The sequence below is a fragment of the Littorina saxatilis genome, linkage group LG6, assembly GCF_037325665.1.
Source record: "Littorina saxatilis isolate snail1 linkage group LG6, US_GU_Lsax_2.0, whole genome shotgun sequence".
Lineage (NCBI taxonomy): Eukaryota > Metazoa > Mollusca > Gastropoda > Littorinimorpha > Littorinidae > Littorina > Littorina saxatilis.
This window is the reverse complement of record NC_090250.1, coordinates 12,213,293-12,229,048: the sequence shown is the minus strand read 5'-3', so window position 1 is coordinate 12,229,048 and position 15,756 is coordinate 12,213,293. Positions and strand designations below refer to the sequence as shown.

The 15,756-nt window shown below is 46.6% G+C and overlaps 1 protein-coding gene across 1 annotated transcript in view; it reads right to left on the bottom strand.

The window, feature by feature from the left end:
* The window catches only part of LOC138968504 (carbonic anhydrase-related protein 10-like), a 65,512-nt gene that overhangs the window by 14,252 nt on the left and 35,504 nt on the right, over positions 1-15,756 (bottom strand). The window contains exon 4 of the mRNA XM_070341073.1: positions 11,801-11,992. Coding sequence (XP_070197174.1) covers positions 11,801-11,992 — 192 coding nt within the window. The remainder of the gene's footprint in view (positions 1-11,800; positions 11,993-15,756) is intronic.

Sequence of the window (15,756 nt, the reverse complement as noted above, 5' to 3'; positions counted from 1 at the left end):
TACAAGGCTTCCACTGGCATGGACAGCCTCTCTTTCAAGTGCCGGTATTCCATTTCATGTCTGTATATCGCGAGGGCTGTGAAAGAGTTTCAACACTGACTGGGGGAAACTTGGCCTAGTTAATAATAATAATTCTCTTTATTTATATAGCGCCTTATCCGAAGTTCAATGCGCTTTATGCCGTGTGAGATGGAATTTTTTACACAATATATCACGCATTCACATCGACCAGTTGTTAAAATGTAACTGTTTTCCGGTACACTTCTTCCTCAGCTGGCACGAAACAGACAGACTGTCAGACAGCTACTTGAAACCAACATGTTTCGTCTGACTTACACAGGTTAACTTTCCCTATTTGCTGATTTGATCGCGAGCATCATATGGAAAAGCTCTGCTGTTGTAATCCGTGGTTTAATAAACTATCTTTACGACGGTAATGCCCGCGGAGCGTAACAACAAACAGACTGGAACAATTTCGAATGGAATGTACAGATAAAGAGTTATAAATATGAGATTCAGAAGCTGACGTACTTTTAAACTAAAGAATATAGATTGATAGATAGATAAATAGATACATAGTTAGATAGATAAATAGATAGATATACAAAGTGAACGCTTGGCTGATGAAGACCTCTCTGAATGCGGAGTCTCTTCTTTGCACTTTACTCTTGTGACAAACGGATTTGCACATAATTGTATATTGGAGTTATGTGACGCAGGTGTACAACATTTCATGGGCCACGAACTTTGAGTAGGCACCGCACGGTGAAATATTGTCCGCGCAATGCAGTGCTGTCACGTGTGAGATGTGACCAATCAGAGAAGAGTATTAACTGAGGTCACGTTTGTAGGGAGATTAGACAGCAGAGCTTTCCAGACCGTTGAAAAGACAAGACGGGTCTCCTGTTGGGTAAAGTTTCTCACCGGGCACTAGAGGTCGTTGGACTCGTGCCGCGGTATTGAATCGGTGGATTCAACTGCTGTGTTTACAGGTATTTATTGAATTGATATTTTGCTCGGAGATATTATTTTGCTCGGAAATATTGACTTGAGAAATGACCGGGAGAGTCATGTGTGAATTGGCTAAAAAGCGTGCGCTGATGTCAGCCATTGTTGAAAAGGGAATGTTTACATGTTTTTCGGAAATGAAGTCGCTTATGATTAAGCGGGTGTATATACTGTAACCGCATAAGTTAGTTGACGGTAGTGATAAAGAATGTCAGAAAAGTTTATTCAAGTATGGAGACTCATGGTAGTTTAAACTTGTGTATTTTAGCATCCCGGGCCGAGTGGGTCGCGGAAGTGGGGAGGCGAGACGGGAGGTTCCGCCCATTACGTCCCGAGCCGTGAGCTGTGGGAGCGCAGGAGGGAGTCAGCGTGAAGCGCTGGAGAACGGGGACCCCGTCCCATTCCACCACGCGAAGACAGTTTGCGTGGGTGGGGTGGATCAGTACGTACCACTGAATGTGTGAGTACGACTGGGAAAAGTAACCAGCGAGATAGCTGTGCGGAGATACGTTCCCCAAGTAAACGAACACGAGACGTAGAGCGTGCGTGGTTTGTTGATCTGTGTGTAACAGAAATGAATATTGACAGAAGTATTGCTTGAGACAGACAGGCTCTCACGGAACAAAGCTTGAAGTGTTCTACGTGTGTGCACGTGAATTATAGACTGCATGAGAAAGTAACATGTGTGTATTTCTGTGCAGCTAGTTTTCTGTATGTTAACAGAAATAGAACTTCCTTGTTGAGTGAGAGTGATTTGTAGAATGAATGGGAAATAATATGTTTACGTTGTGTTGATTGTTTCAATAGAGGTACATGGGCAAAGGGCTGTAACCGTGTTGTCTTTGTGCCTGGTTGGAGTGTTGTGTGTGTGTGTGAAGGCTAGATAGTAAACAGAGAGAAGCACGCACAATTTCTGATAGGAGTAAATATACATACATACAGACATACACACGTAAATTCCAGTCGTAACAACTCTCCAGAATGAAAACGCTCAACGTCTCAGGCCTCTGCACGCTCCGGTTGTAATGGCAATTTAACGACGAGAGAAACATTATTTCGGCGGCTCAGAGGAGTAGACACAACTCATATTGCAGTTTATCATAACCTGGGACAGAAATTCATAATCATTGAGATCAAACACACTTCATATGCACTATTGAACAACGTTTGGAAAATCTCGAACTTTCCAGGAAATCTATCAAAATAACTTTCCATCGTCTCAGAATGTCAAAGAGACCAGTATGCATCCTAAGTCTCTGGAACCCATTGTCTGCCCTCAGATTACTGTGGAGAAAGAATAGGAAGAAACGACAGCGTGCCCTGAGCGGGCGAGTGACCCGGGCGAGGAGGGGTTAGTGCCCAAGAGAAGGGAGCGATTTGTTTTGCAGACGTGAAGCCAATCCCAACAAATCTGCGATAGCTCTCTTTGCCGTTATTGTCCGTCAGTCTCGTGGCTTCAATCACCGCTCTCTAGCAATGGAGGCGGGTAGGGTGGGCCCTCATTCCCCCGTCCCATGGGACGACACTGTGGCGTCGGGGATGGGCAATCAACTCTGCTCTCCCAATCGCTCTTCCTGACTTCCCTCCCCTTGGACTTCTTCCTTGTCTCCTTCATGTTCGCTGAGATTTTTTTTTTCGTTTTGGGTTTGTTACTTTTTTTTCTCTTTTTTTTTTTATTTTTTTATCTCGCTCTTGGTTTGCTTAGATGGGCGTCGTCTTTTCTGTGGCTTTCTTTTGTTTTTCTTGGCCTTGTTCATGACTCATCCTTTTTGTCGCTCATTCGTTCCTTTCAAGTCATTTTGGGTTTGTTTGTCGTAACTTTACTTTCATTATAACAACGCTTAATTTATAGTGGCTCTTTCAAATATTTACATAAAGCAGTTTTATCATTCAAAGTACAACCAATGGGGATTCTACAACGGATGTTCTACTTTTACCACTGCTATCAGCGACAGAAGTGTACGATTCAAGAGGAAGAGAGGAACGAGAGGAGGCAGTGCGGTGTGTTAGATCAGCAGACAGATAGAGGGGTAAAGGAAGCAGAACAAAATTGATCATATTTCTGTTTACATATATTTGTCGAGCAATCAAGATAAAATTGCATTAAAAGAACAAGCATAAGCAGAAATAAAAGAAATAGAGAGCCATCATAATTTACTGCCTGCAGAGCAAGCCTCAAACACACTCTGTCACTAGGAACGTCTGTCAACAAAGCACATGCAGGAAAAGAAGAGAAAGAACGGAGAGCCACAAATGACCGTTACGTGTATATAACCGACAGGAAGTGTAGGTAGGTCCAATTTAAGACATTGAAATTCATTCTTGGACAACTGGCCATTTTCCACCATCATTCTTCTTCCCTTTCTTTTTTTTCTTCTTCTTCTGTGTTCATGACCTACAACTCCCATGTACACTCGTATTTTGCACGAGTGGGGGTTTTACGTGTATAACCGTTTCCCCGCCATTTACTCCGTTTTCAGGTGAACTTGTTATACATGTACCATTAATCTGAATTAATGGGCACACAAAAAGAAAAGCTAACGAGAGTTAAGAAAAAACCCACCTTGGGCAAGCAAGACGTAAAAGATAATCAGCAGCAAATGTTATTACTGACATAAAGGGGCAATGGCATAACGCCTCTCAAGATGTGCTGTTTCGGCATGTGCGCCAGTCTGCGCCTGCAGGGCAAAGGAGAATGCTTTGGTCACTTTTTTAACGGATAATAGGCGTGATAAAATGTCCTAGCAGCTCAGCATAAATCTCTACATAACTGGGCAGCTGCAGATCGACACGACGCTGTTTGTCTTGATGTATCTCTCCAGCCATGGCAACCAGACGGCTCAGCTCTTCCACTTTCCTCGCCTTTAAAGATCAAATTCTGTGCACCTTTCAACAGAAATATATCCAACGATTTTTGGTCAGGGAATCGTGTTTATCACAAAGATATGACGACTGTCTTGCTCATATTTTTGCCTGCAGACGTGCTTATAATTAATTATACATTAGTACATACGGAGATAACTCATGTATCGGATTATATGCATTTGAAATTATGTGAGGGGCGATGGGCTAAAGGAGAGACTCTGTGATTGAAGAGTTCTGTTGCGGACAAGCAGCTCTTACCTCACAATCATTGACATTCAGCAGAGTTCAAAATCTGAGTGTCAACGTTAGAGACCCAACACAAGGAAAACCAATAACAATAACTCCCAATCGTCGGCACAAGAAATCTAGTTGCTCTTCTGGCTATGATACCTGGAACTGGACAGTGCCGAGGTGCAAGTGACCACATCGCCTCCATCCTCGCCCCTCTCCTTAGTTCCGAACCCCCTGGTGTAACACGAGAAAATTACTCCCACGAGATTTTTACTCCGGAGTAAACATTTCGTACGAAAAAGTTACTTCCTTTACGAAAAAAGCACTCCCCCATTGCACGAGAAAATTACTCCCCAAGACAGGTGAGCTCGGAGTAAACATTTCGTACAAAAATGTTACTCCCCTGACGAATAAATAACGAATAAATTATTTCACCCCAACACGAGCAATTTAACCTCTCATGCCAGGTGTACATTTTTACTCCCTTGTCCCCTGTTAGTCTTGGTGGTGGAAGGGGTGGAAGGAGGGTAGCGCGACATTCGTGTGCGCGAGATCACTTATTGGCATTATCCCTTCGCCCGCATCCCATTTTTGCGTACGAGATTTTTACTGGAAGTAAAAAAAATGGAGAGTAAAAATTTCGTGGAGGGAGTAATTTTTTCGTGCCTTGGGGAGTTCTTTTCTCGTACGAAAAGTGTACTCGGAGTAAGAATTTCGTACGAAATATTTACTCCGGAGTAAATTTTTCGTGGAGTAAAAATTTCGTGTTACACCGGTCTCCCCCTCCGTTATCCCCCAACCTTCTTCTTGTGGGTTTTTTCCTCGATCTGTCGGCGGCGGTGGTCAATAAATTGTGGGTCTTCGCGACCCTCGCAAGCCTGTCCCTCTCCTTACTGTTCGCCTAGCGGCCCCTCTGATGCGGATTGTTTCCCCTTGCGTTCAGCCCTCTACTGGCCCACCTGGGACAGCGCACAAATCACGTTTAGAAACAAGGACTACATCGCCCATTCTTGCTGCAAAAAAAGTGAAGGGAGTGTGTACCCAGAAGCTTCAGACATAACATACATGATGTCATGATGCTCGGATTAGCCCAAGAGAACAGCTTTGTCGCTCATTTGCGAACTTGAAAACGTAAAGTCTTTCATCTGCTTGCGTCACTACCAGTCGATTGCACAGCAGTCGCACTTTGGGATATTTGAATAGGCTACCACCTCTTTAACTATATATTTGAAGAAAAACGCAATCCCATAAAATCGATTAAAGCAACTTAAAAAAAAGCATCCGCAAATTGTTTGTTATAAAAGCACGAAAGTAATCGGTCATTTTGAAATCACTGTTCATGATGATGTGCTTTAAGAATAAGAATTTGTTCCGCTTGACGCTGGCCATCGACTGAAGCCAGCCCGAGGCGAGGCCAAAGGCAACAAACCGGATTACCCATCTGACCACAGCAGCGTTTGCCTCCTTTGCGGGGATTGGCTGGTATCGACCCAACCATAAACTCTGTCCCATCCTAGGTGTAATTGCTGCAGCGCCCGGATTAAACATATAGAGCGCTAGGGACCCCGCTTGCCTTTGTTTGCGCGGCAGAGTGGGGAAAGTTTTGAACTTGTAAACTTTCCCCCATTGATCTGGCCAGGGCGTCGCGAAGGAGGCAAAATGTGTTGGGTGATGAAGAGACATGGCCCGCCAGGCGGAATGGGGCCGCGGGAAGGAGGAAGGCTTTGATACTGATCAGGAAATATGAGGAAAGTGAAGGAGAAATGTTGAAGGAGAGCGGGACAAGCAAGACGGGGAGTGGGAAATATACTTAGTAAAAGGATTTGTGGCGGAGAGCGAGAGAGTGAGGTCGGGGGGGGGGGGGGGGGGGGGGGTAGGGAGCGGATGCGGATGGAATTAAATTTTTCCTTGATGACGACTAAACCCAATCCTCAGAACTCCAAACCACTAAAAAGCAGAGATTTCTGAGATGTAAAACAGGAGGACAAGTTCAGAATGTCTTTACTGCTTCAACCCAGGATCGATAATAAATGATCAATCTATTAACTACACTCTTCAATTAAACGATTGCTGTCTTTAACCAAAGAGCCAAAGAAACCGTGATATCAATGAAAGTCTCTATCCAACCAAATCAATGGTCGTCTAGGAAACACATACATCCAGCAGATGTTAGAGGTTTTGTTCAATCAACGGGTGCATCACACTGCTAATCTAGGGCAGGGACCTCTACAATCCTCCACTAAGAGGTCTGCACCAACTGCTCATCTTGGACGTGCTGCACCAGCCCAGTCACCGCTGCAGAGTCGACAGCCTTTGAGCGATGATTTCAGGAAAGTAAACTCGGCAAACAAATTATTGCACCCATGCCCACTTTCATACCCTAACTTAAGCATTCCTTCCTATTTTTATTCATTCAAACTTTCTATGCCATGAAAGGCCCTTCACTTCACTTGGCTATCTGAACCATGTTTCGGATCAAAGATTTAATGTACAGGGGTCACGTGATCGCCCCCCAAAATTGACCTGAAAAAACGTAAGGAACCAATCAAAAATCAAGGAAAATTCATAAGGCACAACTTGGCTACTTTTACATACGAGGAGAAAACCAACTCAATGTCTATGCAGAACAGGTTGTTTTGTTTTGCTATCTTGCGTATTTCTTGCAGTATTACATTTCTACTGATGAATGTGTCGATTGCACGAGCGGTGAAAATGGGGAGGTTTTGCGTCAATACGGAGGGGTACCATGACAAAAAGCGCTGTGGATTGCTTCAAAACTTTGAGGATCGCATGCCTACACACGAGGCGTCTTCGGGTACAATTTTAAATCTTTACAGATATTCGTTCAGATGTTATGCAATCTTCCGGACAATGTTTTAAAACCCGCCACAGGTTTGTGTGCTTACATCTAAAATTAAAATCCACGACTTTACATACATTCAGACAAATAATTGTTACAAGTCTTGCCAAAGTTTCATTTGAGTATGACTACTGGCGGAGTTTGCTAGTCGTGTAAAACACATGAGAAAAAAATGTCAAACGTACGAATATAACTAATATTTTAAGCAAGCCGTCTTGGCACTATTTCGCTGTAAACTGAATGCTCTTTTGTTTACGCCATTTATCAGTTTTTGAGTTTCATCTGCTTTTCTTGGCCTGAACGATTCGCTATCACTGACACAACAATTTGTCAAAACCCATAACCAGTGAATGACGAATGGCAACCTCACACAATTAGAAACTTGGCTGAACCCGAGGTGAAGGAATATGTCATCATATCGCTGCATGTCTTCCTTCCCTTGCAGCAAATCGATGTTACCACCACCCCCCCCTTCCCCCCTCCCACGCTGCCCGTTCTTGGCGGGACGCGTGGTGCACGCACCGCTTGTCCTACCCTTCCTCACTCCTCCTGATGTGTCCTTGCTAATCCAGGGAGTTATTCCGTTCATGGTAATAACAGAGAAGATGTTTTTTCTACTTGAACAGATGAGAGGGTTTGTGTGTGTGTGTGTGTGTGTGTGTGTGTGTGTGTGTGTGTGTATGTCTGTGTGTGTGTGCGTGTGTGCGTGTGTGCGTGTGTATGTGTGTATGTGTGTGTGTTCGCGCGCGCGCGCGCGCGCGTGTGTGTGAGTGAGTGTAAATCAGTGTATATGCCAGTGAGTGAGTGTGGTGCGCAAGCGTGCTCTTTGTCCATCTCTCTGAGATTTCCAACGTTAAGGAACTCGTGTAATTTGTGATAATGTTACAGCCGTTAGCTGAAACCCATGGAGGAAGTTGGCATCAAATTAAACCAAATAAGTACACCATGAATTTTCCTTGTTCCCATACCTAAAGGTATGACTTTACGCTTGTGGATATTTCACGTACAAACACAATGATGGAAAGGGCATACTTCAAATGTTTGTGAGATTCTCCAGCGGACACGATTTACCAGTTACTGTGACCAATTCTTCTTCTTCTTCTTCAGCGTTCGACGAACTGTGACCAATAAAATGGACCACTTCCTGTCTGCAGATCAGTGCAGCAGTACCTGCCAACGACATATCGACGCCTCATTCTTCAGCATCAATCGTATTTCTCTAATGAACCGAATGCGACTGAAGAGATGTGTGAGAAATGTCATTAGGTACAGGTCAATACAAACATCATCTTCTATCAGTGACAACTCTGCCTTAAAGTGGTCCAACTCCCGAGACACTACCAGCACACACACACACACACACACACGCGCGCGCGCGCGCGCGCACATACACACACATATAATCACCAGCCCTCTCAGCCTTGTCAGCACCAACTGTGCGTGTAATTGATACAAATCCCAGAGAGAGTCTAGCGGAGAAAGCAATCCCGTTTAGCGGGCTTTTGACTGTCCGCCGTCATTTCTCTTGACGATGAGCAGAGCGGCCGCGTAGAGATGTTACATCTTCGGCTTTACGAACATTGAAAGGCAATCACAACCCGGCATTTTCTTTTCAAGTAAAAAACAATCAAGTGTGGTGAGTTGTGCTGTATGAATCAAATTAGTAAACTCAGTGACAACGGATCGGCGGAGTGTGGAAGTTAGACAGACAATTCGTCTCCAGACAGCTGGTCACTGATACCCCACGATAGCCGAAACGCAATCAGCAGAGGCGGCAACAGAGGAGGAGATCTGAGTACCATTATCTAGGCGTTGTCTACACTGGCAGCATGCAGCTCGTAACTCTTCGTCCATAGAATGCATCCAGGTTTAAACACTTTGTATTAGTTGAGGCAATCTGAACGACCACCTAAACACTCGTACTGACACTAACGCTACCCTAGTCATATCATTCCACAAGTACAAAAGCTCCAGACACAACCAAATACAACTGAGAGACAGCACTGGTACAGGACAGGAAGAGCAATATTAGCCAGCTATATGACCAGTCCCAGCACCAGCAGCAGGTCTAGCCTCAGCCTTCATAAGGTCATCGCCGACAACACTAAGCGTGTGGAGGTCGCAGAGCGAGGTCGACACAAAGGATGCAAGTGTTCGCCAAGAGGGGAGCGGCATGTCAGGGAGGATGGGGGCGGCATGTCAGGGAGGATGGGGGCGGCATGTCAGGGAGGATGGGGGCGGCATGTCAGGGAGGATGGGGGCGGCATGTCAGGGAGGATGGGGGCGGGGGATGTCAGGGAGGATGGGGGCGGCATGTCAGGGAGGATAGGGGCGGCATGTCAGGGAGGATGGGAGCGGCATGTCAGGGAGGATGGGGGCGGCATGTCAGGGAGGATGGGGGCGGCATGTCAGGGAGGATGGGGGCGGGGGATGTCAGGGAGGATGGGGGCGGCATGTCAGGGAGGATGGGGGCGGGGGATGTCAGGGAGGATGGGGGCGGCATGTCAGGGAGGATGGGGGCGGGGGATGTCAGGGAGGATGGGAGCGGCATGTCAGGGAGGATGGGGGCGGCATGTCAGGGAGGATGGGGGCGGCATGTCAGGGAGGATGGGGGCGGCATGTCAGGGAGGATGGGGGCGGCATGTCAGGGAGGATGGGGGCGGCATGTCAGGGAGGATGGGGGCGGCATGTCAGGGAGGATGGGGGCGGGGGATGTCAGGGAGGATGGGGGCGGCATGTCAGGGAGGATGGGGGCGGCATGTCAGGGAGGATGGGGGCGGGGGATGTCAGGGAGGATGGGAGCGGCATGTCAGGGAGGATGGGGGCGGCATGTCAGGGAGGATGGGGGCGGGGGATGTCAGGGAGGATGGGGGCGGCATGTCAGGGAGGATGGGGGCGGCATGTCAGGGAGGATGGGGGCGGCATGTCAGGGAGGATGGGGGCGGCATGTCAGGGAGGATGGGGGCGGCATGTCAGGGAGGATGGGGGCGGCATGTCAGGGAGGATGGGGGCGGCATGTCAGGGAGGATGGGGGCGGCATGTCAGGGAGGATGGGGGCGGCATGTCAGGGAGGATGGGGGCGGCATGTCAGGGAGGATGGGGGCGGCATGTCAGGGAGGATGGGGGCGGCATGTCAGGGAGGATGGGGGCGGGGGATGTCAGGGAGGATGGGAGCGGCATGTCAGGGAGGATGGGGGCGGCATGTCAGGGAGGATGGGGGCGGCATGTCAGGGAGGATGGGGGCGGCATGTCAGGGAGGATGGGGGCGGCATGTCAGGGAGGATGGGGGCGGCATGTCAGGGAGGATGGGGGCGGCATGTCAGGGAGGATGGGGGCGGCATGTCAGGGAGGATGGGGGCGGCATGTCAGGGAGGATGGGGGCGGCATGTCAGGGAGGATGGGGGCGGCATGTCAGGGAGGATGGGGGCGGCATGTCAGGGAGGATGGGGGCGGCATGTCAGGGAGGATGGGGGCGGCATGTCAGGGAGGATGGGGGCGGCATGTCAGGGAGGATGGGGGCGGCATGTCAGGGAGGATGGGGGCGGCATGTCAGGGAGGATGGGGGCGGCATGTCAGGGAGGATGGGGGCGGCATGTCAGGGAGGATGGGGGCGGCATGTCAGGGAGGATGGGGGCGGCATGTCAGGGAGGATGGGGGCGGCATGTCAGGGAGGATGGGGGCGGGGGATGTCAGGGAGGATGGGGGCGGCATGTCAGGGAGGATGGGGGCGGCATGTCAGGGAGGATGGGCGGGGCATGTCAGGGAGGATGGGGGCGGCATGTCAGGGAGGATGGGGGCGGCATGTCAGGGAGGATGGGGGCGGCATGTCAGGGAGGATGGGCGGGGCATGTCAGGGAGGATGGGGGCGGCATGTCAGGGAGGATGGGGGCGGCATGTCAGGGAGGATGGGGGCGGGGGATGTCAGGGAGGATGGGGGCGGCATGTCAGGGAGGATGGGGGCGGCATGTCAGGGAGGATGGGGGCGGGGGATGTCAGGGAGGATGGGGGCGGCATGTCAGGGAGGATGGGGGCGGCATGTCAGGGAGGATGGGGGCGGCATGTCAGGGAGGATGGGGGTGATAAAAACAAAGGGTTGTCCAGGAAAGCTCAGCCGCTGGCGATTAGCTGATTTTGCAAGCTTGGCTGCTCTTCACAAAATCGTCTGCCACCAGGAACCAAGTCGGTGGTCCCTAGGCAATTTCCCGGAGAGGCACTGGTTAAAAAAAGCATTTGCGTTGTGTTGCATGTGTCTGTCACAAGAAGACTAAGGCGACGACAAATGTTTACATTTGATATTTTCATGAATTTTGTTCAAAACATCTGTTAAGATTCCAACAGACATAAAGTCACACACACACACACACACACACACACACACAAACTCTCTCTCTCTCTCTCTCTCTCTCTCTCTCTCTCTCTCCAGTTAGATATTACGGGGAAGAGGTTGGACGGGGGAGGTGGACTTGTTGTATCATAGTGGCGTACTTCCGCAGCGAGGAGTTTTCCCATGCAGGGGAAGGGGGAATGACACTTACACAGGAGCCAATTTTCCGATGGTACTTAACTTACGGGAGGGGGGAGGAGGGGGGCTTCTCCTCGAAAAAGGCAGCCAATAAGCTACCTCACTTGTCAGACGATTTGCGACATTTCACAGAGAACGGTGGATAAAGGGAATGAAGAAGGGGACACACCACGTAAAACAAAATTCCCGTACCATGCTGAGCTGTAAAGAGATATCGCTGGTCCCAAGCATGGCATAGGACTTTAGTTTTCACACACACGCACACAAAATCGCACGCACGAACGCACACACACACACACACACATTGTACTGACCTCCGCGGGGAAGGACCTGCCAGCAATGCGATGCTCCGAGCCCAGCCTGTCGACGTTTGCGAAGTGGAACTTGATCATGGCGGCGCGGTAGCGGTACGACAGGGGACCAAGGCTGACGTTGACGCTGCTGTAGCCCTCACCCTGCAGCTCCACCGTGATGTCATTGCCCGTGTTCGTCACCAGGCCCTTCATCTGCACGTCACAGTGCACGTCACATTACACAGTTTTTAACGCCGTGTTTTTCATTTAAATTTTGTTTAATTACATTTGTTTAATTGTTCTGCAGTTAGCTTCGAAATGTTCGAACGTTCCTCATATTCAAAGCTTTCTTTTGATATCACGCGCAGTGCGTATAAGTCCATGAAACACTTATTTCAAAAAGAACCAATTAAACAGACAGAGTGAAACCTATACACGCCTGAATATACGGCCACCTTGGATATAGTTAGTCAGCTGTTGGCTATGCTTTCACAGTGTGGGATTTTGCAATTGCAAACACATCGGAACAATTAGGCAACTTACATAAACGTGTTGTCAAATTTATTCCTTTAAAAAAAGCAAATCTCTTTCCACTTCGGATTATGAAAGACAAAATAAACAAAGACCCACATTTTTTTTCCGGTCGTTTCAATCTTTAAAAAAAATTATGTTGTATTTATTAATTTATTTATCTAATTTTTGTTTTGGGGGATACAAATATTCAGTTTGCTTGTCTTCTTACCCAGTTGTTTACTTATTTTTGTTTTGGGGGGATACACATATTCAGTTTGCTTGTCTTCTTACCCAGGTGTTTACTTATTTTTGTTTGGGGGGGGGGGGGGGGGGGATACAAATATTCAGTTCGTTTGTTTTCTCACCCAGGTGCATGTTGATTTTCATTGCCCGTCACTCGTGCGAGTTGTGTCCCCTGAATGACGGAGACATGACGCCTCCCTTCTCAAGTCTTCAAATCGAGGTTGTTGTTTTATCTCTTTTCAAGGGTCAATAAACTTGTACACGAGTCGCAATAAAAGGTAGGGCTAGTCGGGGAACCAAAAACTCCACATTAGTGTTACGCCCTATTACGATTCTTCCTTTATAAATAAATGTTGCCTCTCACAAAGGCATGCTGATGATAAAAAAAAACCTGATATACAGGGCGGCGTCAAAAGTCATGCATATCGGAAGACGTGAATTTAGAGCGGTATTTGGATCACCCCAAAGAAAAATCGAGAAAAAATATTTGTGCCTCAGGCCTTTGGACTTGTGGTATTTAGTTGTGTGTCCCTTGCTCCTTATAGCTGACTATAGTTTGCAAGAAAGCAACGCGTCCGAAGTAGTTAAAGTCATGAAACGGATTTGCAATGCTACCAAGTGACGACTGACAGCTACCTCTAGATTCACGTTTAATCAGAAGTGCATAAATAAGAGTAAGATCATTCACCGGTGACACTATCCATTCTCTCATACTTTGGTGCCCTTCTTTGGAACTCCATTTCTGATATAATCAAATAAATCAGATCAGTGACAAATCTCTTGCACATCTGGTAAGCAATACCCTAATAGACCACTATTGTGCAGCTGATACAATATAGGTATTATATACCGAGTATATGATGTTCTTCAAAACACATTATTCAACATAATACACTATCAAAAACTCATTCATTGTTACAATGTGGCATCCCTTTTCCTGCATTGATGATCCAGCTTGAACTTCTTTTTATCAATAGCAAACCACATCAAATTCATGTCATTATTACAGTGTAAAGTTAACTACCATGCAATGATTTTTCTTTGATTTGATTTTGCAAAGTTACCTCTCAGCAGGCAAGGGCCACAAAACATAACAGGTTCATTCAAATCTGTTGCCTTAGGAGAATGTTAGTAGGTGAAATGTTGGCAAATGTTGATATGAACAGTCTATCAATACGTGAATAGAATGAACGAATCACCGTGAAGGCATGCAATGAAAGGCACATACAATAATAGAGAGAGAGAGAGAGAGAGAGAGAGAGAGAGAGAGAGAGAGAGAGAGAGAGAGAGAGAGAGAGAGAGAGACGCTTTGACGCTTTGACACTTTATTGTCATTAGCTAATAAAAGCCTTATAGACAAGGTAAAACAATAATTTCTGCATCATTCATAAAAGGGGTAAAAGGACGAATGAACAAAACATTAATAATAACAAAAACATAGCAAACTAGTTCATGGGTACGAACAAACAAACACACCGACACGAAAGCCATAGGTAAACAAAAATATCTAAGACTAAGGGTAAAAAGCAAGGTATAGTATGTACACACAAAGGAAAATACTGATCCAACAGTTAACACACACTCATAAAACCAATCAATCTGCAGACCACAAATATTTAAAACCAATAAACCACTAGTCGGCGTTACCCTCGCGTGGCTAGTAGGGGAACATGTCTAAATACATATCTATACAAAAACAACAATGGCTGCAGACGAACAAACACACACACACACACGCACGCACACACACACACACACACACACACACACACACACACACACACACACACACACACACATATATATATATACGCTTATATAGACTACACCCGCACACGTGTAAGTCCACGCGTATACATGTACACGCAACCCGATTTAAATGAGAAGACCATCCAGTCCAACATTTGCGTACGTAAAAATTGCATTATACATAAATGATTTCAGCTTGACTCATCTAGTTTCTTTTTGCGCATGTTTAGTGCCTTAGAAATAAATTGTGCAGTTGCTTCGAGTACACTTTCTTCATCCAGGGCTAGGATACGGGTTACATCTTCCATTGAGGCTGGTTCAGAACAACTTTTTAACACGTTACTTTGCACGGATATCAGCATAGGCTGTACAGTGGAAAAGAAAGTGTACCTCGTCTTCACAGCCTCCATCACACATCGGGCATGCACTGTCGCGTGCCTGTTGTATTAAAAACCACTGAGCATTGCTCCTCAGCCCACAGGCTCTTAACCGAAATCTAGCAAGCGCATCTCTTTTCCATTTGTTTGCTATACATAATATGTACTTCTCAGGCTGAAAAACGCTTTTAAAAGAATAAAACCATTGATACTTCTCGTTTGTCTCCATTTCCCAATGCCAGTTTTGCTTATACATACAAATCAGTCGATCTTTAAACTGGGAAACAAAACCTTTATCGTAGCCAGCCCCTTGGCACAGCCAAACAATGCCAAACCCGTTTTCAGTTAACACCTTCTTAACTTTGGAAACCCAGTTGTGCTTGCCAGATTCATGTTGCAAAAGGAGCATTTCATAGGTCTGTTTACAAATTCTGGTTTGCGGAAGTCTTGTTAACTTAAGCCAATATTTCACACATTTGACAACAGTTCTTATGAAAAGTGGGTATCTGCCTATTTCCCCGTACGCCATTGTATTTGAGGAATGCAGCGGAACATTTAAAAACCTTTTGATAGCAAAAGTGTGAACTTGCTCAATTGGCTTGACGCCCTCTAGCCCCCAGACTTCGGCTGCGTATGTTAAAATGGGTTCTACCTGCACATCAAATATCTTCCAAAACACCAATGGATCAGCAACATTCAGTTTTCTCATTGTTCTCTGTATCTCAATGACTGCTTTCTTTCCCTTTCTGGACATCTCACTCAAAGCAACATTTACACTCAGTTTTGTAGTAAACAACATGCCGAGGTATTTGTAAGAGTTGGTTACTCGGACTGCCTCGCCACCATAGGACCATTTCTCGTGAGCTGCAAGGTGGCCTCCCATACGGAACACCATGACATCAGTTTTATCCAAGTTAACTGATAAGCACAGGCGATCTGCTTCTCTTTTCAAATTGTTCAGTTGGTTTTGTAAACCTATGACAGAATTAGACATCAAAACAACATCGTCAGCAAAAAGTAGCAAGAATATCTCCGTCGCACCAGGTATCAACTGTATACCATGTCTTCCCTTACATGACACTTCTGTTGCCAGTT